Below are 26,855 nucleotides of genomic sequence, written 5' to 3'. Positions count from 1 at the left end.
AATTCCCAAACAGTACTAACAGCCAAAGGACCACATTGGATAGGCCAAGGGCAAATGTGACAGTGGGTTTATTAAATAACAAACCAACCTTTTCAATTTGCTTGATAAATGGGAAAGAAAAAAAAAGCCAAACCACAACTGTTTGAAATATTTTCATATATAAAACAACGATCCGCAGTTTTGCCTTCACAAAACAGCACAACAAATATTTTTTTCTTTAAATAAACTGGTAAATATACATACATTAAAAATGGTCAGTTTACTACAGCTGCTCAGTGATATAATAAAAGCTGTGCATCAACAGCTTACAGGTTAAACATAGTTTGTCAAAACATAGTTGATTTCAAATCAAAGGAGCGTAAGCCTAATCAATTTGACTGACTGTACCTATACAAAGAGCCATCTATATGAATAGGAACTTATTACATGTATTACAAATACTGAGCTGTACATTAAACTACAAATAGTGTCTAAAATAGTTTGTAGCATGTAAGACATGGCAGGAAACCACTTCTATTCAAGAGAGGTCCTGGACTAGGAAATGCTGAAAAAACTCTTGGGTCTTCCTCTTCTCTGCAAGATCCTGCTTTGTGGGTGACCTCAGTAGCAAGGCAGCAAAAATGGTGGCTGTGAGGGATGACACAGGGCACAATGTCAATAACATAATAATTACTAACTGGCACTTGAAGTAAGATTAAATAACTGCTTTTTTATTTTGTATCATAAAATTTTAAATAAAAGGAGAACAATGAAAAAGGAACCAAATCCAGAATCTGACCCAACATTATTACAGCTAATATCGTAGCTACAGTTGAAGTCGGAAGTTTACATACACCTTAGCCAAATACATTTAAACTCAGCTTTTCACAATTCCTGACATTTAATCCAAGTAAAAATTCCCTGTCTTGGGTCAGTTAGGATCACCACTTTATTTTAAGAATGTGAAATGTCAGAATAAGAGAGAGTGATTTATTTTAGCTTTTATTTCTTTCATCACATTCCCAGTTGGTCAGACGTTTACATACACTCAATTAGTATTTGGTAGCATTGCCTTTAATTGATAAACTTGGGTCCAACGTTTTCGGGTAGCCTTCCACAACCTTCCCACAATAAGTTTGGTTGAATTTTGGCCAATTCCTCTCGACAGAGCTGGTGTAACTGAGTCAGGTTTGTAGGCCTCCTTGCTCGCACACACCTTTTCAGTTCTGCCCACACATTTTCTATGGGATTGAGGTCAGGGCTTTGTGATGACCACTCCAATACCTTGACTTTGTTGTCCTTAAGCCTTTTTGCCACAACATTGGAAGTATGCTTGGGGTCATTGTCCATTAGGAAGACCCATATGTGACCAGGCTTTAACTTCCTTACTGATGTCTTGAGATGTTGCTTCAATATATCCACATAATTTTCCTTCCTCATGATGCCATCTATTTTGTAAAGTGCAACAGACCCTCCTGCAGCAAAGCACCCCCACAACATGGTGCTGCCACCCCTGTGCTTCACGGTTGGGATGGTATTCTTCAGCTTGCAAGACTCCCCCTTTTTCCTCCAAATATAACGATGGTCATTATGGCCAAACAGTTCTATTTTTGTTTCATCAGACCAGAGGACATTTCTCCAAAAAGTACGATCTATGTCCCCATGTGCAGTTGCAAACTGTAGTCTGGCTTTTTATGGCGGTTTTGGAGCAGTGGCTTCTTCCTTGCAGAGTGGCCTTTCAGGTTATGTCGATATAAGACTCGTTATACTGTGTATATAGATACTTTTGTACCCGTTTCCTCCAGCATCTTCACAAGGTCCTTTGCTGTTGTTCTGGGATTGATTTGCACTTTTCGCTCCAAAGTACGTTCATCTCTAGGAGACAGAACGTGTCTCCTTCCTGAGCGGTATGACAGCTGCGTGGTCCCATGATGTTTATACTTGCGTACTATTGTTTGTACAGATGAACATGGTACCTTCAGGCGTTTGGAAATTGCTCCCAAGGATGAACCAGACTTGTGGAGGTCTACTATTTTATTTTATGAGGTCTTGGCTGATTTCTTTTGATTTTCCCATGAAGTCAAGCAAAGAGGCACTGAGTTTGAAGGTAGGCCTTGAAATACATCCACAGGTACACCTCCAACTGACTGAAATTATGTCAATTAGCCTATTAGAAGCTTCTAAAGCCATGACATCATTTTCTGGAATTTTCCAAGCTGTTTAAAGGCACAGTCAACTTAGTGTATGTAAACTTCTGACCCACTGGAATTGTGAAACAGTGAATTATAAGTGAAATAATCTGTCTGTAAACAATTGTTGGAAAAATTACATGTGTCATGCACAAAGTCGATGTCCTAACCGACTTGCCAAAACTATAGTTTGTTAACAAGAAATTTGTGGAGTGGTTGAAAAACTAGTTTTAATGACTCCAACCTTAGTGTATGTAAACTTCCGACTTCAACTGTATAGCTAGTATTGCATTACTAGGCTATATTTTTAACTAAGTAAATAAATGATAACTGATTGCCCTAAGGTGAAAAGGGGAAGAAAAAAAAAGCATATGCACAGTATCACAGTACAGAAAGACGACAATGGCCTTTCTGGTTATTTGGAATATAAAACCCAAACAAGCTTGCATAACCATTTGCATGCAGTGGAATAAATCAGGCATTTTATCACAACAGTCCCTGGTGCTGTTGTTTCATTGCATATTGTGACACATGGAAATGAACAACTAGGTAACCTTGTTACGGCTTCTGATCTTAAACTTGCACTGCTCGACTTTGTAAACATTGAACCTCTTTGGTACTGGTCAAGAAGACCATGAAGTTTCATTTAACCCTTTCAAAACACATTTCAGGCAATTGTTTGTGTTAGAAAATTCTTCCATTTCACCTTACCTAAAATGTTGACATCCAGGTTATTGTGTGTAGAATGCTTCAACAACTCACGGAGAAAAGCCGCTATATAGTTAAACACGTTTTTATGGCACCGAGGTAACAAGGATACAACCTGAGGATGAAGAAAAACAGCACTCAATAGCAATCAACACCATAGACAAGCTAAAACACCACAACATGAGAGCAAATCACAGACTAATTCCCCACGACTGGGTTGGGTTCATTAGGGCACGCAACAGAAAGCGTAATTTTTTTTTTTTTAAATTTTTTTAAGTGTATATATGTTAGACCCTCCCTATTTCAGAACGTTTGAAGCCTAATGAACAAGACCTAGTGCAGTAGACAATCATTACATACAGAGTATCCTACTATAGGGGCCACTGAGAAAAGTAACGTCTATTTTTAACAGTGAGTTGAATTGGTACTGACCTTTTTACACTGACTGGTGTTGGAGCAGCACTCCAGGCACTGCTGGTACAGGGAGAAGGGGACCACAGGCTCAGGGAGGGCATCGAGGAAGAGGAGCAGTGCTTCTGCCACAGAGTGGTTACTGCCAGCTAGGGGTCAACATGGGTCAAGGGGCACCACTTTAAAAAAATAGAGTAGACACTAAGACTTAATGGACACAACCCTGGATAAACTAAGGCACAAAATGGAAAACTTTTGCAAAAGAAAAAGAAATGAGCATTTCTTATTGGACATGTCCAGGTAGTCCTTCCCTGTTTCAGGCCATTTTCTTCCGTTTAATGCCTAATGGACACAACCCAGGTGTATATCAGTTGTTAAGGATACGGAGCGAGTCTGGCATGCCAGTGTCAAGGCAATCTCTTATCTCCACAAATTCACTGCGGAGCCCAGGTTGTTGAAATAGTTCCCCCTTGAAATAGAGGCAAAAAGTTAGTTGTACTGTAAACAACTTCAAAGTGCACAAAAGGTAGCCGGCAAAAGGAGCAGCATTTCAACTGATCGGGGATTAGTAGAACTGTATTCATGTCAATATTGTAGAGTATTATGCATTTTCACTTTTTTAATTAATCAACTAATAAATCTATTTATTTTACCCTTAACATTCAATGCCAGGTTTTACAAAAAAGCGAACGGGGATTCACAGACAAAACCGTTCTGTTGAGTCATTCCAGCCTGTTGGTGGATGCCAGAGACAAATAATGTTTCCAAACGTTCCTATTTTCACTCTGCTGGTTTGCTGTGGTGAAAGACTAATATGTGTATAAAGTAAGGGGCAAAAAAAGCATCCAATGACGCACCTAGATGTTCTAGGTTTGGTTCAGTAGTGCGTAAAGATTTCTGTGAGTCCTGACCTGTTTTAGAGCATTACGGTATAGGTGGTCCACCATCTGCCATATCTCTTTAGGGATATCCAGGGGCTTATCGATGATTACGCTTCTGGTCTCATCACCTGATGACGTCTTTAGAAAGAAGACAAGAAAAATTTACAATTGAGTGAAATGGGTTTAAATCCTGGACGTAACCTTTAACAACATATCCTGAGAGGACAATGTGTTGTAGCTATTTATGCTGCCTGTATTAATAACTAGCGAGCCATAGATAATAAAATACAAATATCAAAAAGGGTGAGACATTTTTGGCCTTGTTTATTCTCAGAATCTATCATCTTTTGATCTGGTCAGTTTAAGCATAACACTGACTGAAGATCAAACACAGGAGCTTCTGGAGAGGGTTGCTCTAGTGTACATGACAGCCATGCTGTTTTGCAACATTAATGACCCTGTGGATATTCTCCCCTGGCAACAGTGTGTTCTGGGCCAATGGGTGATTTGATTCCCTGTTTGGAAACCCACTTCAGACAGACACAAAATCTCCTATTTGGTTCACACAGTGCAAAAAAACAATACAAACAGTTTCTGTTTTTACACACAACGTAGGCTTAGTAAGACAAAAAGGAAATGGGGGGCTATAACGAAAAGCTTACGAACATAATTTCCTTTTAGCTTCTGTCTTTAGTGCAAATGTGTCTAGTCTCTTGTCTCAATGAATTTGGGGAATATAGACTGCAGCTAGTTCAACATTCACACTTCCTGGTCATTTTTAGATGACTGTGCATTTACATAGAAAACAAAATCATACAAAAATGATCAGCAGGACAGAATCCCCCCAGAGCACTTTCACTTTTAATTGTTTTTACACTGGGCAAGGCCTTTCATATAAAATGGCCCTGAAGAGGGCGACATTTCCAGGCCACGGTCAGGTGTTGTGATTCCTGATTCTCCACCCTTTTCCCAACGTGTGCACTTTCATACTCCATATTTCACAATGGTGGAAACTCCCTTCAGCCGATGTTTAGGTTACACCAATCTAATACTTTTAAATCCACGATGGGGAATATACCAGACCACTGCACACTTTTGGAGAAGTGTGAAGAATGGGAAAGCAGCCTTCTGAGTCAGACTGCACCTGGGTCGTATTCACTCAGAACCATGAATTTGTCCAATAAGAAATGCAAATTTTTGCTTTCCATTGCAAAAATATATATACAATAATGAACACACTCCTTGCTGGCTATAATGAACTCACCAGCTCCCGGATGGTCTCCAGGGGCATTTCCTGGATTGGGTCCCTCAGCTGACACAGGGTCTGGATGGACGAGCCAAAGCAGCTGGGCAGGTAGTTGCCTGTCACAGAGAGGAAGTAGTCCTTGCCCCGCTCCAGGTGGAGCACCAGGATGTCCTCGATTTGCTGGCGGCCTGCGTTGAGCTCCGTGGCGGTGGAGCGGTTCACAAACACCTCCAGGTCGATGTCCATGTTGCCGCCTTGGTGAACAGCGCATTGATGGGATCAGGTATATTTCAATGATTTATCAAATGGAGTAAAATTTAAGAAAGGCACCAATTCCTGATGATCAATTCCCTGAGACACAGATGAACAGGGTTGTGTTCATTAGGGATCAAATGAAAGAAAACTCCACTGACAAACTGAAGGAGGGACTACTTGGACATGTCCAATAACCCAAAAGATTCCGTTTCAAAACATTTGAAAAATGTTTTCTGTTGCATGACCTAATGAACATGACCCTGCTCTATGTAAATGTGCTTTGTGGAAACTTGTTGACGAGTGGTGTTGACTAACCACAAGCAAAGGCTGTACTGTACACTAAGCATTACTAACTGCACGTGAATGTGTGAAGGAAACCCTATTCATTTACATCTGCATCACTACATTGACAACTCCAGAACTAAATGAGACAAACTGTTAAAAACACAGACTATCAGCAAGACCCAGAGAGGCAAAGACCACTGAGGAACATCCACCACTCCTTCCATCCTAAGCCTTGAGATCTCTCCATTATTTACAAGTCTCTCGTGCTAGACAGATCTGAAATTGCTTCGCTACCATCAAACACTGAGTTGAGAAAATGCCTCTATCAATTGCAGTCACCGGGAAAACTCAAATCTAATCATTCACTCAGAATACAGAGCTATGATGTGGTCTCTCGCGTCATATGTCATAGAGCTCATGACATTACGTCAAACATAGCGAGGTGGCCAGGTGTTTATATAGATTGATATCCATTCCTGAATGTAAGTCTTAGGCCCTGTTCTAATACTTCAGAAATGCCTTCCGACCTTCCTTGAAGTACTCAGCTTGAAGAAAGTAATGGGGTGGCAACCTTGCTTTCACCCAGCTAAACTTTTGATCTGGGGCTGTATGTATCAGACGTTTTAGAGTAGGAGTGTTAATGTAGGATCAGTTTTACATTTGAGATCACAATGAATTGGATGGACGGGAATGGGGGGGGACCTGACCCTAGATGAGCACTCCTACTCTGACACACTTGATGCTTACCTCAAGAAAACACAGAAGAAAGAATAGGACCATGGTCCTGCTATACTCACCCTGAGCGATGAAGCCCTTGGCCGGGTTGGCGGTTAGCCAGGGCTTGCAGTAGGTGGGCTGATCCAGCTTCTGGATGAACTCAAACTGGCACGGGACCTGCCCGTCGTTGAAGAGGGTCAGAGTCTCTGCCTGGTGCTGCATGAACTTCACATCTTTGAACTGTAACTGGGGAGGGAGAGTGAGTTGGATTAGGTTTCACAGGTAGGGAGTAGGGGTGTGAAAATCACAACGCTGATTACAGAAATGATTGCAGTTGATATGCAGCCATTGTCAATGGTAGAGGATGTTGGCTTCATTACCCTAATGGTATATCTAGAATCAGACTACAAGATGACATGTCGAAAAACCGTGACGGCCCAGATGGAGAAATTGCATAATGATTTTTCTGCAAGTACAAGTACAAAGCGCGAGCTCTCAAAACACCATACGTGGCATTAACAACAGCTTGTTGGACGTCTATGAACAGGCTGTTATACATCACTGCAACGAGCAGTGGGACATGATCTACGTACTGACAACATGGAGAGGCACACAACAGAGAACCTAAAATGACATTAATATCATTGTGAGTGGGGGCGAACGCCATCTGGTAGGATTTCCTCTAGTTACCACAGACAAAATTGTCAATATTGTAAAAATTCATGAAAACTTAATGTAAGGTTAGGCTTAGACTAAGGTTAGCAGTGTGGTTAGGTTTAAAATCCCATTTTAAGAAGATAAATTGTAGAAATAGGCTGACTTTATGACTTTGTGGCTGTGGTAACTAGTGACAACCAGTATGTAGCAATTCCAGGACCGTGGTAGTTTGAACTGCATTGACCCCTAGCGGTCATACACAGAACCACATCTGAATTGTGAATTCACATCACTTGAATTATTTTTCTTTGAACGTTCAATTAATTAAACAATAAGAAAAGTGCAGTTTAAATGTGAAGAGAAAATGTACATTTGTACATGTAGCACATTCCCCTCAATTTTACTCCTGTTCGTAAAGAGCAGAGCTCAATTGATACGCGTCGTTCACAAGGTCCTGCTGCTGTCAATGTTCACTGATAATGTTGTATTGTGTATTACGAAAGACCAGAGCAATGTTAACATATTCTTCACCTATAACAATTCAAGTAGAATCACTTAACTCTTGACCACTCACCTCTCGCCTGGATAGGGTTAGGGATGGAATGCACTCGTTCTCCATCTTGTCCAGCGACCGTACAATTTCCTCAAATGTCTTTTTGTAGGACTCTTCGTTCACCAGCTTGATCTGAGGAAGCAGCAGAGTAGGGAGGTTAGAACACAGATTAATAGGGGAAACTAGAAGCATATCGTTATTTGAACATTCAAAAAAAATAACATGCAACAAAATATCTAGAATTACAATCCAAATACTTGTCATGAATGGATAAATGAAATGCTCAAATGCACAATGCTAAAAAAGTTGTCTGAACTCTAAATATATGGCTCTGGGGGAAACTCAGACTGGTCACAAGAACAAAAAATAAAACTCACTCACATAAAACTCACTTCTAATACTTGGTAAACTGGTAAGGCATTGGGAGAGGATGGAGCAAGATGAAACACCTCCTTGCTTGCTCTGCCCTATAGTGTGACTAAGACCGTAAAAGGCCCACCTGAACAATCTCAGATTAGCTAGCTATAGCTTATTTGGTTATGACCCCCAGGGTAAACCAACCAAAACCTCATGGTCTCTAAGAGGTCTAAGGACAAATGGCGGAAACTAATTCTCACCCCTATCTCCAGAAGGGAGCTGACTGGCTTGTGGTCGCTGGTCTTCAGGTCCATGTGACTCTGGTAGAGCAGCTGCCGCACATTCTTGCCTCGCCACAGGATCCGGTCGCACCACGCCGGCACGCGACACTTTTCACTGAGGGCGTGAAACATGAAACTTTAACACATTTCAGAGACGAATTCCACGCAATAAGATATTTAAGAGTTTTGTAACACTTTATTCTGCAGCTATAATGCTTTAAAACATATTATAAGAATGTATGAGCCTTTGTAATGCATTATAATAAGGTTTATAATATATACTGTCTCCCTATGTATCAATATTCCAACTCAAAACGCCTTAGGCTCATAATGCGACAACCATAAGACATTATAAGGGGTTCATACATGTTCTTACGATGCATTATAAAATAGCATTATAATGCAATATATCTGCAGGCTTTTAGTAAAGTGTTATTGTTTTCTCCATTGCCTTTATAGATAATACTAGACACTTAGAGAGGAGAAGTTACCTTGTGTCCCATTGGTCGGAGCCGGTGTCGTATTTGTAAGTGGGCAGGAAGCCGATTTCTCCCTCCACAAAGCCCACGAAAACAGCCTTCTCATCGATCTGCCTCTTCAGCTGAGGACCACAGAGCCACAAGACAGCGTGACAATTACCACACTCATCAGGGTGTAATGTGACTGGCACTGAACACAGAGATTAGCGGAGTTATTCATTACGGCATAATGTAGCAAAACGTTTTGCAACGGAAAATTTGTGTTTCTGATTGGACAATTTCAGGTAGTACCTCCCTGTTTCAGATCAGTTTTCTTCCGTTTGGTGCCTAATAAATATGACCCTGGGAACAATGTTGTGCAACTTTCAGATATTATGTAGAACAAACCTCCCTGTCTGACAAGTAGAGTAAGGAATCATGTCAGCTCTATTCATGACATTTCTATCTGCAACATTCTACAACATTTGCCGACTGAACACACCCCAGAAGTAGACATTTAAATGGCTTGAAGTTAAGCGGCTTGAGATTACCTACCTGGTCATAACTGTGCAGCGTTTCAAAATCCTTCTTGGCGATTAAGTCCTTCACATTGTCGACATCAAGGTCACTTAGCCTGTAGTTGAGATCTCCCAGCCATAGGACCACACTGTAAGCAAGGAAAAGATGACGCATTGAGAATATGGAAAATCATAGAAGAGTAGTTATATTTCTACTTCAACATGGAAAACGGTGGCGGTGGCTTTGCATGTGGTTCTAGAACTCATCCCATTCTACGACTGCATCAAAACACTGCATTCATTTCAAATGTTTATGTAAGCCATTATAAAGTTATGTGAAATTGGCAAGGTGCACTGATCTTGTGATCAAATGTTTACATAATACATTCGCTCATTTTGTTCCCTTGAGAAAATGGCATCATGCTGGAATAAATACAAAGGATGATGTACCACCACAACTTTCAAATCCAGGGTCCTGTTCATTAGGCACACAAAAAACAAACAAAAAATACTGAAAAAAGGCAGGGGTTATCTGGACTCGTCCAATAAGAAACACTCTTGTTTTCCTTTGCTAAATATTATCGACGTGTGCCCTAATGAACACAACCCAAAATATATCCAATAAGAAATGCTAATTTAAATGTTTTGGTTCCAAAACATGTAAAAAAAAATAAAAAAAATATCATGCCCTAATGAACACAACCCTGAAAAGTGGAAATACTGCTTTGTACTAAAGACTTGTTCATACTCATGCTTCATGATGGCGAGTGGGGCCAGGGCGGGGTCGTGCTGGCGGAAAAGCAGCCTGCTGCAGATGTCCTTGTAGTCCTGGTTGCGCCTCTCGTACTCCTCGATGTGGGCGGCCAGGTGGGAGTTGACCACACAGATGTCAGAGTTGTGGAAGCGGAAGCGGATGGCCACAGCACCTTTGTTTCCCTGAGAGGTGTTTGTAAAACATTTCACATTATGTGCCTTTATAGAACAAACCATTTCCCTGCTGTGTCATGAAAAGTAGCACGCGCAGTACGGTTGCAGAGAAAGCTTTGTTTATCTAGCAGTGGATACGATCACATGCAACTTCAAATGCAGCTCGTGTAAGTTATTAACAAACATGGAATCAGATGGTCATTGTCAACAACATTGCAGATGTCAGAGGATTTGATAGCTAGCAAGCCTGTGAGGCAAGGTAAACCATCACAAATAGAGCTAGATAAAGCCAGAAGAATAATCAACTGGTTGAACATAGCTATAGCCATCAGTCTTGTGTGTTTTCACGGTCATCCCTCACTCACTGTTAAGTTTGTCAAGGTCCCGACTTTAGCGTTAGCTATCCTGCTACAGAGCTTTTTGGAACCGGGATGTGAGCGCGTCACTCGAACGCGACGTCTGTATACAAAAAAATATAGCTCTATGAACAATAGGAAATCTAATATGTTTTCCAAACATACCTTGGTTCCAAGTCTGGTGTATTTGGGGATACAAATGTGAGGAAAACTGGTTTTCTAAACCCTGGTAAAAGCTGAGTTTGTAGGTAGAAGGGGTTGTAGAGCAATATAACTCCTTATCCAACTGTAAAATGGAAGGTAAATGAAACTAGTGGACGCCACCCAACCTCCTGCTGCTCTAAACTTCCAAGACTGCTAAGCAATTGATTACAGGCCGCTTAGCGGCCAAGGATAAGTACTCCTACTATACCCTCACTGGACACACACAACCTACCATTCTACCCATGATGCCGGTGCCCACGGTCTCTGCCTCCATCTCAGAGATGTGCTTGGCGTGCTCATTCCTCACATAGAACAGCAGCATGATGCCCACCAGACGAACCAGTTTCACCTGTAGGGATACACAGGGGTCATAGGTCACAGACAGGACAATACAAGTATTAGCCTGATCCTAGATGTGTTTGTGCTGTTTACGAAACACCTATGGTTGTTCACGTAGCGTTAGCGGAAGGAGTAAACAATAGAGATCTGGTCAGGAGGACCGCATTGAAGTGGAATACAGGACGACGCAATATTGTTCATGTCAACACTGCAGGAGCAAAAATGCGAAGTTGCTAACAGCAAGATTGTTCCACATTCAATCCTGTCAAGGATATAAACCTAAGTAGGATATAACACAACATTATCATATTCATGTGAAACCAGCCATTTCACAGACTCTTGCCCTATGCTATGTCAATTACGAAGTGACCAAGTGTGCTAAATTCACACCAGTGACAGAGGACTGACAAATTACATGTCATCATACTGGGTGATTGAGTGAGAAAATCTTTACGAGCCTTCAAAGAGGAAGAAGCAGTTTGGCTGGAGTCTGCAATTTATAAAAAGGGGAAATAAGCCTAGATAAAAAGAAGATCTGAAGAGAGAGAAGCTCATGTACAAGCTATCACCAGGTTAACAAAACCACACTTTACAGTATAAAGGGAAGCAAATAAGTCATTACAACATCATAACACTTTGCTTTGGAAACATTTGTAGTACAGAGACACTCAGTTGTACAAACTGTGACCACATGCATCCTTCCTTCCTCACTGACTTGAGGTAATCACTGACATGCATGTGCTTGGACAAGTGTAAGCAAGATTAGCACCCCGCTTCTTTAACCAATCCAACCCTCTCACATCGGTGATTATTTTATTTTAAGGAAGGAAGGATGCGTTTTTGGCGTATTCAAACAGGGCCTCAGTTATAAAGAAGAAACATGCACGAAACCTTCCCCACAGTCCCATTAGGGTGATTTCTCCCATGCTCTGCTCTCTGTTTCAGCCAATCAGCGTGCCCGAATGGACATTTGGACTCTGGCCCCTCCCACTCTAGCTCAGAGTGGTTATCATCTTCAGCCGATGAGGACGCAAAGTTTGGCTGGGGACCAAGTTTTCAGTTTTTACTAGACGTGTTTGTGCGTGCATCCACAATGAAAATTGGGGCCTTCTACTGTTGTGGATGTTTAATGCCTGCTACTGAAACCTTGCTAGAGTTGGTTATCTTGTTACATATGTACATTTGTTCTGTCGCCAGCTGGTAGCATTGTTTACCTCATGCATGTTGTCTAATTACAGAACTGCCAGCCACTGTAACTATTGCATGTCTGCAGCTATTATCACAATAATTAAGTGCATGTTTCAACTACTGCAATAGTGTGTTATATTCAAGCTAATGTAAGTTGTGGAAGATTCTAGAAAGCCTGGTGCACTCGAGCATGTGCACTTGATTTACAGCCTTGGCCCAGTAATTATTATAATTTTTTTACCTTTATTTAACTAGGCAAGTCAGTTAAGAACAAATTATTATTTACAATGACAGCCTACACCAGACTATGCTGGGCCAATTGTGCGCCACCCTATGGGACTCCCAATCATGGCCGGTTGTGATACAGCCTGGATTTGAACCAGGGTGTCTGTATTGACGCCTCAAGCACTGAGATGCATTGCCCTAGACCGCTGCGCCACTCGGGAGCCCCAAATTAAGCAAAGGTGCCTCCTAAAAATCAGATAAGATCTCTAGCTGGTTGGAGAGACATGGCCATAAATCCTGACTGTCAGCTAGCCTCATCAGTGATTAGCTCCTCTCTCCGCTGATATGCTTCTGTAGTAGGCCTACTGTGTTAGCATAGCATTACACACACATTAGGCATACTATGTACAGACCTGACTATATAGCCGCATTACCAGTTGTTAATTTCCTTTCTTTCATAGAACCACAAGATCATTTACGTGTGAAGAATACGACTCTGGATATGGACACGTGCCTGGTTCTTCCTGGACCGCCTGTAGTGGGTCAGACTAAAGTGGAGTCGGCATTAAGTCACTAGCAGATGAGGGTGTCGACAGCTAGATGTTTTTACATTGGTATTAGGACACACAACCTTGTTGCAGTAGCAAGACTGGGCATGCCAAGTGGCCAGTGGTTAACTGAAGGAGAGGGAGGTTCTTACTAAGGCGTACTTGGCGTCTGGATGCAGCCCCTCAGACACCGCCTTCATCCACTCGGTCTCCTTGGGCGTGTCGTTGAAGAAGAAGGCCTCCTTGCTCAGGTCCAGCTCCTGGAACCTGCAACACAGGCTCATGTTCAGTAGGCACGTAACAAAACGGGGGAGGTACTATCCGAAGGTAACCAATTAATAATTATTTTGGTTTTCCGTTGCTAAGCGTTTTGCGACAGCGTGCCCTGATAAACATGATCAAGGAGAGCGTGAGTAAACTCTTCTCAACTGACTGTCTCTTCTGCGGTTGAAAACCTTGTGTTAAAGTTCCTAATTCGCAGATTACATAAATGTTTTTTATTTTTATCATCTGCAACACCACAAGACTAGTCGTGCACACTGGGAAGGAGACACGATTCATAGAGTTTTGGCTGAATTGGCTCTGTTGCTGCTGTAGCAACAACGACTGTCTTCCCACTCAACACAATCTATGACTTAACTCACCCTCTTGTAGTGGGGTCTCAGACGGTACAGTCAGTGTCTACGTGGGCTATGGATTTAGAGGGGAATTGATTTGTAATGCCTGGGTGGATGGGATGGGACTTACCCCACACAGTACATGTCAGGGGGAGTGGATGTGGAGCCCAGCCAGGGACGGAGGCCTTCTTTGGGGGTTTGGCCGTTCACATTGTACGTGCCTAGGAAGAAACTGAGAGATTGAGAGGAGTGGTAAGTACAAAGTAAGAGAGTGGGAGCAAAGCCTAACACTGCCTAATATAGGTGTAACTGGTGAACTGTGCGGGTGTCTGGCAGACATGACCTTAGCAAGCCCCTTCAGATGGTGCAATGGGCGGCAAGAACCTAAACACTTCACAGAGCTATGTGTGTGTCCACCACCAGAGGGCATTGTAGTATAAATCACTTGTCATCATGACACTGTCCATGATCTGTACTTGTTATCGTGGCATCTGTACAAACCTCCTGCATCCTAATAATCTTTTCTTCCTCCTGAAGTGTGTACTTTTCCACTACTGCCCACAAATGTAAAAGCATTGGATTGGTGTAGACATGGGCTAGACGGAGTTTCCATATACCAGTCACTTACTTTCAAGTTCGTAAAGGTATTTGTACAAGTGGGTGGAGAGATTGGGACAGAACCAAACGCTTGTTATCACCAAGACATTTGTAAAACCCTTTTGCTTAAAACCTGCATTAGAAATGAATTACTATGAGTTTGGATAGTAGTAATTCGAGAGCAACCATTTCCTTCAACATTACATGGAAATTGACAATTCTTTAATTTGTCAGTTATAGCTATGAGATGCTTTCTCAGAACTCTACACTGACATCCTGTTTACCGCAAAATGTGTCAACCCTGTAGCTTGCGTTTTGACTGCTGTTCCTGATAATTGTGATGAGTCATCGATGTTGGTTTGCATAGAAGTTGGATAACTACAAATAGAAAAACTGGGTGGGTCGAGCCCTGAATGCTGATTGGCTGACAGTCGTGATATCAGACAGTATACCACAGGTATGACAAAATATTTATTTTGACTGATCTAATTACATGGGTAATCAGTTTTTAATAGCAATAAGGCACCTCAGGGGTTTGTGATATATGGCCAATATACCACAGCGTTGCATCGTGCCTAAGAACAGCCATTAGCCGTGGTATATTGGACATATACTAAACCCCATCCGGCCTTATTGCTTAAACATACCTTTTTCACACTATTGTGCCAACCCGGAACAAATTGTGGTAGGTGGGATATTTAATTTAACAAGGTCCTTTCCAGCAACTGGATGTGTTACCAGACCAGCACAGTACCAGTCGGCTTGGCTTGTGAATAAAGTAATAGAGTAGCGGGCTAGTCACTGGTCCAGCAATGGTAGATGCTTAACCAGCCCAGCAACATGAAAAGGATATAAGAATACATGTTACAGTGACTTTGATAGGGACAGAGGCAGCGGGGTTACCTGAAATTCTCCAGGTAGGTGTAGATGTCCTCGTTCTTGAGCAGCTCACAGCGGACGAGGTTGTCGCGCAGGCCAAACTGCGGCATGGCTAGCATTGTGGCTTTGTTGGACGCTGTGTGACTGGACTGGCGTACCAGGTCATCCCTGCCCTCGCGCTTCAGCTCATCCCAGCCCTCACGCTTCACTTTCCCTTGGCTGCGGGGCCCACAAGACAGACGTTTTTACTTGCAATGATTGTGCTATGTGGAGGTTTCAGCTACCTTAGTTGAACGCACTGATGGTAGATTGCTCTAGATCAGAAAGTCTGCTAAATGACAAAATGTGAATATAAACACGGTCTCTGTGGGGGGGGGTACAGGAGGGTCAGAAATGTAGTTGCACTCCTTTACTACTGTATAACATCTACTACCACTACACATCTCCTTTCAGAATAAACCAACTAAAGGTATCACAAGAGTGTGTTTGCACTCGGCACCAAGTTCTTTCCTATGCAGAGCTACAATTAGGCTATCATTATTTAATGTCTAGGATGGTTTGTGTTGTGGATGGATGTTTTTTTTTCTTAAGTCATGATGTTCATTAGCCTGGACGGAAGCTAATGTTGTGAGAGACATATAGCGATTTTGTAATAGGGTCAAGGGGGGCTACACATGCAGTATAGCTTCCAGCCGGGCTAATGAACAACATGGCTAATGAATAATCGCAACACAAACATTTCAATGTCATCAATACAGGACCGGGGTTAGAGGACGAGAGGAGAAATGCAACATGGCACACTGGTCCTTCTATCCTTCGTCAAGCGCCAGCCATTTGCATACCACTGTCAGAGAGAGGAGAGTGGTGTTCAGTACTTACCTCTCTGGGCCGGACTCCACTCTGGGGGGCTCCACTCCACTGTTGACCCTTTTGTTTCCTTCTACTGGGGATCTGCTTACTGCGTTCAATGAGTTCCCTGTTGAGTGAGAGACAGACAAAGCAAGAAAGAGAGCGTGGGAGGGAGTTGAAAGAGCAGGAGATACAAAAAAAAGAGAAAGAGAGTGAGCGAGCGAGCAAGAGAAAGGAAGAGAGACAACAGGAGTTGTAAACCAAGTCATTCTAATCAGGCAAATACATTGCCATGTGCAAACACTAATCCTATAAAGGCCCCTGGAGCTAGCAATGCAAATGCTTCGCCGGTGAAGAATCAAATCAGCTCATGCCTGAAATAGACCCCACACAGGTCAATAGTGAAGTCGATTTGGTCCTTGCCAACTCGGATGTATGTAAAATGGACTGAGGCTGTCTTCAAAAGCATTGCATTAGATATAGCATTTTATAATATTCTATAGTGAAACATATAGAAAAATATAAAAAACGCAACATGTAAAGTGTTTATCCCATGTTTCATGAGCTGAAATAAAATATCACAGAAATGTTCCATACGCACAAAAAGCTTATTTTCTCGCAAATGTTGTGTACAAACTTGCTAACATCCCTGTTAGTGAGGATTTCTCCTTTGCCAAGATAATCCATCCACCTGACAGGTTTGACACATCAAGAAGCTGATTAAACAGCATGATCATTACACAGGTGCACCTAATGCTGGGGACATTAAAAGGCCACTCTAAAATGTACAGTTGTCACAACAACAGATGTCTCAAGTTGAAGGAACGTGAAATTGGCATGCTGACTGCAGGAATGTCCACCAGAGCATTGAATGTTAATTTCCCTACCATAAGCTGCCTCCAAATGTTGTTTTAGAGTATTTGGAAGTCCATCAACCGGCCTTACAACCACAGACCACGTGTAACCACACCAGCCCAGGACCTCCACATCCGGCTTCTTCACCTGCGGGATCTTCTGAGACCAGCCACCCGGACAGCTGATGAAACTGTAGGTTTGCACCACAAAATTATTTCTGCACAAACAGTCTCAGTGAAGCTCATCTGCATGCTCGTTGTCCTCACCAGGCTCTTGACCTGACTGCAGTTCAGTTCAGTGGGCAAACGCTCACCTTCGATGGCCACTGGTACGCTGGAGAAGTGTGCACTTTATGGATGAATCGCGGTTTCAACTGTACCGGGCAGATGGCAGACAGATGGTATGGTGTTGTGTGGGCGAGTGGTTTGCTGATGTCAACGTTGTGAACAGAGTGCCCAATGCTGGCGGTGGTGTTATGGTATGGGGAGGCATAAGCTACGAAAAACAAACGGCATTTTGTCAATGGCAATTTAAATGCACAAAAATACCATGACGAGATCCTGAGGCCCATTGTCGAGCCATTCATCCGCCACCATCAACTCATATTTCAGCATGATAATGCACCGGCCCCATGTCGCAAGGATCTGTACACAATTCCTGGAAGCTGAAAATGTCCCAGTTCTTCCACGGCCTGCATACTCAGACATGTCACCCATTGAGCATGTGGAACACTCTGTACGACAGTGTGTTCCAGTTCCCGCCAACTTCGCACAGCCATTGAAGATGAGTTGTACAACATTCCACAGGCCACAATCAACTCTATGCGAAGGAGATGACGCACTGCATGAGGCAAATGTTTGTCACACCAGATACTGATTGTCTTTTTCAAGGTATATGTGGCCAACAGATGCATATCTGTATTCCAAGGCATGTGAAATCAATAGATTAGGGCCTAATTCATTCATTCCAATTGACTGGATTTCCTTATATGAACTGTAACTCAGTAAAATCTTTGAAATTGTTGCATATCGCGCTTATATTTTTGTTCAGGCATAACCTTTATTTATCCAGGTTAATCTCACTGACATCAAATCTCTATTGCAAGATACCCTAGACAAGACATTGCATTTTAAGTTGTTTAAATCAATGGAAGTGTGAAAGCCTGAGTCTAACACAATAAGGCCACTGTCTGCTACTGCTTGGCAGAAGAAACTCTACGAACATGGCAAGTGTATTAAAGAGGAAATTGCTTTAGAGGGAGTATAGTTTTTTTTGTTTAACCACCAACCGTCTTACATAGCTGTATCAGATTGCGAGTTGATTGTTTATTGCATACTGTTTTCGGGAATCAACTCAATACAAGCTGCTGTGCAAGAAAATAGCCAACATGTTTTCATGCAACAGGCCTAGGCCTACAAGCTTTTGAGATTTCGTATCCAGTATGAGGACAAGATGGCAAAAACAAATCTGGTACCAGTGGTGTATTCACTAGGAACCAAATGAAGCAAACAGGAATGAAAACTGGGAGACCTAACTGAATTTATCCAATAGAAACTCTTGTTTATTGCTAAATGTTTTCCATTTGCAACGGTTTGGACTAATGATTACACCCAAGGCTAAGCACAAGATGTATTGAGTTGCTTCGTGAACTAGACCTAACAACTTCAGGAACCAATAGCTTCCTGCAATAGGATAGGACTTGGGCCAACCTTTCCTTAGAAAAACAGTTGGAAGTTCACATAGGCTAATACAACGTAAACATAGGCTTATCCTTTAGCAAAGCCTAATTCGAATCACATCACACACAAGTTCTTACCATCCCAGGGTAATTCCTTGCATACTATACACTCTCACAAGACCGTCAAGGTAAATGTTAGCTTTATCTATTGTTTATGGAAAGTGAACGCAAACCAATACCAGAGGAAGAACAAAGTTCTGTAGTGCAATGAAATCGCTTAGAAATCAGAGGCTACAGCTACAGCAGTTACAATTCCTGATAAAGACTGCAGAAATAATGGAATATATTGTTTTAACAGCTAACCAAGAGTGAGAGGGTGAAGTATAGGCTATTGAATGCTGTCTTTATGCATACTGGTGTCCAAAACAGGGGCATTAGAGAGCCAGTATGCTATTTTGAGTAAACAAAATGGCGGTATCAATTACAGTGTAGTGGGGGGCTGCGGCACAAATTTCCATTTGTAGTGTGTGCGCGCGTGCTATTGGAACACAGGAAATGGAAACAAACTATGCCCTGTGAGATCAGACGGAAACTCCCAGAGAGCTGTGAGAGGCCAATGTGGAGGAGGAGTAAGCCCAACACTCAAGATTCCTAGTTCCCAACTCCCTAGACAGCTTCCCAGTCACCAAGCCAGGCTCATGTTGAAAGTCAACATCTAGACCAAGGACTACAGTGGATCTCAGCTATTTCCGAAGTATGACTAACTGCATTTCACCTGAGTCCTAAATAATACACAAGATCCCAACTCCCAAGGGAGCTTCCCAGTCCCTGACCTAACCTAATACTGAAAGTAAACATCTAGGCCTACATTGGCTTTCAATTGACCTATTTGAGAAGAATGATTCACTGCATTTTACCCTCGTCCTGTCCACAGAGAAGGGAAAATGAGCTAGCCTATAAAGTGTCTTATTAGCAGGACTTACAGTAATCCGCTGCATGCTTTATACTCCTCTGTGGTCATTGTAAGGCTCTTTAAGCCTGTTAAAATGCTACACCAACAAACAATCCACTGTAAAGGCAAAATTACAGTGCATGATCAAACCCTATGAGAATTGAATGGATAGCTTTCAGACTTCTGCATACATATACCACACATTAATTATTATACAAAAATGTCAGTGGAGAGACCAATCCAACGGTTGGAACTATTGATAGCATGCCTCCACTATTCATTCTATACAGCAAGCTCCACTTTCACCATTCAGTCTTGCTATCACTTATTTCAGTCTTAAAATAGAAACATGAAGTGTGAGTCAACCACTTAGCTGTAGCATACTACAGTGTGGGTGCACAAAAGTCGGTGCGAAGAAGTCAGAGCTCATCACAAAGTTCAGCATTGCATATAATAACCCTTTGTATCTAGGAATAATAAAATGGGCAGAGACATTTAATGTTCTTATCTGCAGTCTACTAGTATGGACACTTTCCAAGATACAAAAATAAAGAGAACCCAAGACAATCACAAACTACAGTGTCCATCCATTTCCAATATTAAATGGTAAGTGGCTACTAATTGCCCGTCTAGCTTTACACGTTCAGATGACAGATACTGAGACAGGTAAAACAGTGGAAATCCCAAAGCTGCTGGAAGTCAGGTTTGCATGGTGCATTACCAAACCCAAATCAGGACACAATGACAGATGAACTGTCGCAAACGTACAGCATATGCCCTAGTTTAGCTAGCTTACAAATATAGATGGCGAACCTTTACAAACCATAATATTGACATGCTAATTACTTAGCTAGTACGCTCGTTCCAAACCACAACTCTGCTCAACACATACACATAAAGAAAGCCACTTAGCTAACTAGAGTATATAGTTATTTCACCTAATACGCTGGCTAGCTAGCTAGCTACATATCATTTTGTCAACGTGTTAACATGAACCAAGGAAGGACAAGTAACGTTAATCTGTGCATATTTAGCTAGAGGCAGAAAGTAGAGCTAGCAACAAAAGCTAACAGAAGTTAGCTTCTTAGCTAAGCTAGCTAACGTGAAAAAGCACTGCTGCATAAAAAGAAAAAAGTTACTTGCGTTTCAGACTGCGGTAGCAAATATACCATCTAAATATAACAGTAAATCATAAACATGTCCCCATACCAGTGTCTTTAATCACCCTAGACATCTCCAAGTAGTGCTTCTACGCATTATGTGCAGTGCAATGTCCAAGGACCTGTTCGTGCAAGGAATGTTGAGAATACATTTTTTTTCACGCGCACTCGCGCAAGTGAAAACGTGCCACAGACCAAACTAATCAACCATGAAAACATTGGACGGTCTCTCGTAAGTGGCAAATGAAAAAAAAGCTTCAGTACAAAAGTTTACACAACTATAAAGCGTTTATGTCGGCCAAATACAGTCTTACAATTATTTCCATGTCAACCAATTTTTGAACTAATGTGAAATGATATGCATTACACATGCATAAAGAAATTGCATATGGGTAGGCCTCGCATGAAATAATGAAAATGATGTTTCAGTGGCAGGAGAAAATCTAACGAGATACAACAACAACAACAACAACAACAACAACAAAATCAACATTGCAAATAGCATGTAGATGTACAGGTTTGGGCACTTTGCTTATCAATGGGAGTGCCAGAGGAAATAGCTTCCTTTGACATTGGCTGACACTGACAGGCACACCAGTGCGATAGCTTTCTCACAGTGTGAAGATAGATCCATTGTGAAATCATTTTTCTAGACTTAAAGCCAACATGGAAGATAATGTTGTCACTCTCCCCAAAGTTGAACAAGACCAACTAACATCAACAAGAGACATGTCACACAACCATAAGAAATGACATAGCTTTGTGATGTCACTTTGGAGGGCACCTCCTAGGCTTTGGATCAGATACAGTTATCATGATCCAAGAATCATGGTTAATTATCAATCATGTGCTTTCTTAGTGTAGGCCTGTAATTTCTTTCAGCTGCCAGCAACACGAATTTGCTAGATATTACCACACAAAGAGCTCTGTGTGATAAGGTTAGAAGTTCAGGGAGGGTACTGACTGAGAGGGACACAAAGAGGGCTGTTGGCTTACCTGTTTTCTTATGCTGGCTGATCTTGGTGTGTGTCGTTCCCAAGGGTGCAAGGGTCTGTTTGACGCCACCTTGGTCTTTGGAGGCTTTGCGGTACTTGTGGAGCCACTCAAACTTTGGCGCTTCCTTGGGAGACTTGCAAACATCTGAACGAGGAAAAAGGGAAGCATGAAAAAGACACTTACATAAATCAAAAATATGCCATTTCAATTGTAGGCTATAAACATACTTTGCTATTCAAATGGTTTATATTTGTTGTTCCAATGCTCCATAGAAGTGGAGAAGCTGGAGGAGCATCAATGATAAGGAAACAATTCCAAGAGATCCTCAGCAGCGATTCACAGAACACACAATGAGGGTAATTATCAATAATACAGTAAACTGAAAATGACCCACGGCATTTGCTTCATTCAAATTGGTACTCAAAAGTAGAAAGTGATTCAGGGGCAGGTTACTTCACATTCTCACGAGCTGCTTGCCTTACAATTGTTTGTTGACTAAAAACTTTCGTTACTGTCTGGTTGAAAAAGGTGTTCAGCTATGTTCCCTCTTTCATGTGGTTCACACACACAAACACACAGACACTTCCTCTTACACGTACATCTGAGCTACCTTGAGAATATTACCGCACCAAAATCACTCACTCTGCTATTTTACTTTCAATAAGACGACACACTTGTACAAAGATGTCACTTTTCTGCTTACCTTGCGAGTTTCTCACATTCTTCCTGTTCACAACAATAGCTGCCAGGTTACCAAACCTTTCCATCACTGTTTCCTCTCACAGAGTAAAAGTGAGTGTGGCCCTTTTTAAAAAAGAACTTTAGTCCTCCATCTTAAATTTAAGAGCTCCATTTTGTAAAGTAGTGAGCTAATGCCCAAAATGACACATGCATAGCAAAGTGGACTCTGTCTCTCAACGAATCCAGTGGCTCATCCGATTGAGATGATCAGGAAAGAAACACGTAAAAGCCGAATGAAAATATATAATTCAAATGGAAGGAAATATTAAATAGCAACAGACATATACTACACAGGAAGAGCACACAGCACTAAAACTCTGAGCCTCCTCAGTCTCTTTTCCTTCTTTCACTTGCTCTCTTTCTCTGATGCCATCTCTCTCTCGCTCTCTCTCTCAAGTATGCATCACATTTGGCTGTTGCCTTATAGGTGAAGTGACAACTGGTTCCCTTCTTTTTAGAGTTTTGTGTAACTTGTGGTGTGTCTTTGCCCATCTATTACATCACTTGTGCTTTTATCAACTTGAATTAAGGCTATTGTTGTCAACTGAACATTTTCTGAACCATCTGCCATTTTTCTGAGTAGCAACAAGTACATACAGAACACAATATACTTATGGTTAAAAAATATGTGATTGTCAGGGTTGGGTATGTTCCTTTCTAAATGTAATCTGTTACAGTTACTAGTTACCTGTCCAAAATTGTAATCAGTAACATAACTTTTGGATTACCCAAACTCAGTAACGTAATCTGATTACATTCCATTACTTTTAGATTACTTTCCCCTTAAGAGGCATTAGAAGAAGACAAAAATGTATGTTACCAATTGAACGACATCTATTGCAGGATAAATCAATGTTAAAGTTTACATAGCTGGCCATATATGGATTTTACTTTATGGGTTGGTTATTTAGGCTTCATTCTAACCTATCGCTTTCTACTACATATAATAATACGATTAAATTATATCTTTACATTAAAGACCAAAGTTTTTTAGAATTCCAGTGATTCCAATAAATGTTATACCCCATGATCTTCAAGAATAGGACTTGGAAATATGGAAGTATAGATTAGCCAAATAATTATTCTGTTGTTTATGATTTTGTTGTCATGGAGGACTGATTGGGCTCATTGAGTCAAATGCCATATGCTGCATTTGCTATAGGCCTATTGTTTACCTGGATATTATTTTTTATATTTAACCAGGAAAGTCAGTTAAGAACAAATTCTTATTTACAATGACGGCCTTCCCCGGCCAAACCCAGACGACACTGGGCCAGTTGTGCACCGCCCTATGGGACTCCCAATCACGGCCGGATGTGATGCAGCCTGGATTCGAAACAGGGACTGCAATGACACCTCTTGCACTGAGATGCAGTGCCTTAGACCGCCGTGCCACTCAGGAGCCCTACTAGTAGTTCATGACATGAAATAAACTTACTGGCAAAAAAAAGAAGTGTTTTATGTGATCCGGTATCTACCGAATGACTAAAATTGAGAATAAAATTAGAATCCATTATTTTAGGTGAGTTCACTTGCAACTGCACTGAAATGATCATATATTAAGTGGCATATATTAAATTATATGTCATACAGAAATGAGCACACATCTCAAATTACTGGCCAGATTTTATTATTGCAACATAAACAAGTAAACCTGGGTCGTGTTAATTAGGCCCCCACCAGAGGAAAACAGACTGAAACAGGGAGGAACTACCTGTGCTTGTCCAATAAGAAGATTTCTTTTTTTTTCAATTCAAATCATTTTGTAATGGTGTGCATGACCCTTTACTTGGTTATGTCCCAATTATTTATCCTTCCTTCTAAAGTGTGCACCTGTTCACTTCCCCTCACCGATTTGAAAGGAAATTACTGGTTTAAGCAATATGGTGGAAACCCCCTCTTGCCCATGCCTCCACCGATCCAATGCTTATAGATTTGTGGTAAGTAGTGACCAGGTGTATACTTCAGGAGAAATCATTTGGATGCAACACTTGTGATAAATTTATGGAGAAGTAAGTCATGTCTTACCACTCCAGGCTCTGTTGACCTCACTGAGGAAAAGGCGAGAGTGGGAGCCAAAGGGAAGCCTCACCTCCAGCTCCCCATCCTGGAAGTTCAGCCTCACTCTAGTGTCTGCACCTATATAAATATCATGTAACATACATTTAATAACTTGGCCCTATGAACATACCAGAGGGAAATTGACCCAGGGAAAAAAAGAAAACTCACCCACAAAAGAGGGTTCATCTGCCGAGGACACTGAGGAAAGAATAACATATTATTACGATGCATTATGAGGCCCATGCCTTCACCTCAGTGCATATTATAATAATCAAGTTAAAACCAATCCATTAACTTTTGCATACCTTCCACAACCGCAAAGTCATTAGAGATGGGAAAAATGTCATACAATGTGACATCTTCACCAGTTATCGCCATTCTTCTATGGGTAAAAACAAACAGCCTATAGGAAACAAAGGTGGAACATTACTATGGGCAGGTGTAATGCATTTTTCAGAGCATTTATATTTCATAAGTCTGGTGGAAGAGCATCAATTTCAACTCACGCATGTTCCTTGGTGCGCTCCACCAAACCCAATAGTCTGCTTTCAGTGACATTGTCCACATAGACAAGACATTGAACAGCATGTTTACAACAATCTGGTTAAGGGAATTGCATAGATTTTTTCACAATGTCACATTTGAAAATAGGCCTACACAAGTGTTGATATCAAAATGAAAAGCGTTTTTTTTTTATATTGGGAAAAACATTATGCATCATGTACCTTCAAAGAGCAGAGGCTATAAAAAAAATCTCATGTCTGGAAAATATGTAGGTCTACAGTAGGCTACAGTTAAGGATTCGACCCATGTGACAAATACAATTGAATTTGATTAGCTTGTATAAGATTGCCACCCAGTGGAGGACCTATCATATTGTACACAAAAAGCTCAAACTGTTCTGTCTCCATCTACTTAGCCAGATACTGTGTCTCATTGGCCATGGCTCCAGCAGTCCTGCTCTCACTTGGGGCCAAAGCCAGGTGACTGCTACTTTTCAGTTGTCATTTACATAACAATGGCTAACTGTGAACTTTAACACCTTCTTATGCAGAGGTTGTTGATTCTGCTCTTCACAAATCCCCAGTCAGCCCTAGCTATTGAAACACAATGTCCATAGCATAACATAAGGGCGTATACTAGTGTTACACTTGTTTTACAATCGAAAAGCAGCACCAATGTCCTCATTAAGCAATTTGCAATTATTTTTCATTACACTCAAAGCCTATTAAATCCAAACAATTGTACTATTGAATGAAATATATAAAATATCACCACATTCAGATAGACACACGTATAGCCTATTAGGCCTTGACAAACAAACTCCACGGCCTCGCCTTGGGTGAACTGCCGGTAGGCATTGTCTTCTTCCAAAGTAAGTCAAACATCAGCCTTTAGATAACGCACTCGTAACATCCGAGTGATACAAAAAACATTTAGTGTGACCTATAAAGGATACTATGACGCAATTTTCGTCTTGTGGCAAAATCTCTTGAATTGCGAAGGATTGATCCATTTTTTAAAACCGTTACTTTCGTGCAAACTCTCTCACTCCCACAAAATACAGATTGAAGCGAGAATAGACACAGTCCAATCGTTTCTCTCTTACAAAGTTGGGCTAGACCACCTACTTATCGAGAACACAAAACAACAAATCCGACCACATTTTCGCTTTCACAGTGCGTAAAAGTGTATTGCCGTGTTCCGATATGATTCCATATTCTTCTAGACGTCCTTATTCCTTTTTTCCAAGATGTTTGTGGACCTGCCACGCAGAGATTTCAGCAACTAAAACTGACGTCATGTGTTGGCTGTCGTTTGAGGAAATATTAATCGGATTACTCACTGTTTAATCGGACAGATGCAGTTGTAATACTACATTGTAGATGTGCTATCTACTTCATACACACCGGGGTTGGATAGGTTACTTTCTAAATGTAGTCTGTAAAATTACTTGTCCAAAATTGCAATCAGTAATATCATTTTTGGATTACCCAAATTCACTGTCATTTTATTACTTTCAGTTGCTGTTGGATTACTTTAATTTAAGAGGCTTTAGAAGAAGACAAAAAGAGTGGTCAAACGCATTTGGTGTGTCATCATAGTAGTGGTCTCTGACTTTTGGTCAGACTGGCTAAAGTGGAACAAACTGAAATTTGCACCTTTCTTCAATCCTAAATGTAATGTC

The 26,855-nt window shown here is 41.4% G+C and overlaps 1 protein-coding gene across 4 annotated transcripts; it reads right to left on the bottom strand.

The window, feature by feature from the left end:
• Positions 1-52: 52 nt before the first annotated feature.
• On the bottom strand, positions 53-26,432 carry inpp5b (inositol polyphosphate-5-phosphatase B). Of its 4 annotated transcripts, none has more exons than XM_029737859.1 (22): positions 25,174-26,432; positions 24,973-25,070; positions 24,836-24,865; positions 24,635-24,745; positions 21,866-22,009; positions 16,255-16,351; positions 15,400-15,594; positions 14,030-14,131; positions 13,435-13,549; positions 11,215-11,331; positions 10,244-10,431; positions 9,533-9,644; positions 9,011-9,120; positions 8,499-8,634; positions 7,903-8,013; positions 6,752-6,911; positions 5,433-5,668; positions 4,199-4,306; positions 3,672-3,756; positions 3,309-3,436; positions 2,880-2,991; positions 53-627 (listed from the first exon to the last, which is right to left on the bottom strand). In XM_029737859.1, the coding sequence occupies exons 2-22, from the start codon at positions 25,043-25,045 to the stop codon at positions 518-520; spliced, it is 2,580 nt and encodes an 859-aa protein (XP_029593719.1). In that variant the 5' UTR covers positions 25,046-25,070; positions 25,174-26,432; the 3' UTR covers positions 53-517. The 4 variants fall into 4 exon arrangements, with proteins under 4 accessions (XP_029593719.1, XP_029593718.1, XP_029593720.1 ...); XM_029737858.1 differs by having other exon boundaries at positions 6,752-6,917; positions 25,174-26,431; XM_029737860.1 differs by lacking the exons at positions 24,635-24,745; positions 24,836-24,865; positions 24,973-25,070; positions 25,174-26,432 and adding an exon at positions 22,569-23,135 and having other exon boundaries at positions 6,752-6,917.
• Positions 26,433-26,855: the final 423 nt, after the last annotated feature.

Source organism: Salmo trutta, chromosome 37, assembly GCF_901001165.1.
Source record: "Salmo trutta chromosome 37, fSalTru1.1, whole genome shotgun sequence".
In the NCBI taxonomy this organism is placed as follows: domain Eukaryota; kingdom Metazoa; phylum Chordata; class Actinopteri; order Salmoniformes; family Salmonidae; genus Salmo; species Salmo trutta.
This window is presented reverse-complemented; position numbering and strand designations above follow the sequence as displayed.

Coding starts and splice junctions, on each gene's coding strand:
- inpp5b (XM_029737858.1), bottom strand. CDS start 25,045: ATGGCGATAACTGGTGAAGATGTCACATTGTATGACATTTTTCCCATC. Junction 14,132..15,399: donor ACCTACCTGGAGAATTTCAG/GTAACCCCGCTG, acceptor TCAATCTCTCAG/TTTCTTCCTAGGCACGTACA. Junction 11,332..13,434: donor CAGACGCCAAGTACGCCTTA/GTAAGAACCTCC, acceptor GTATCCCTACAG/GTGAAACTGGTTCGTCTGGT.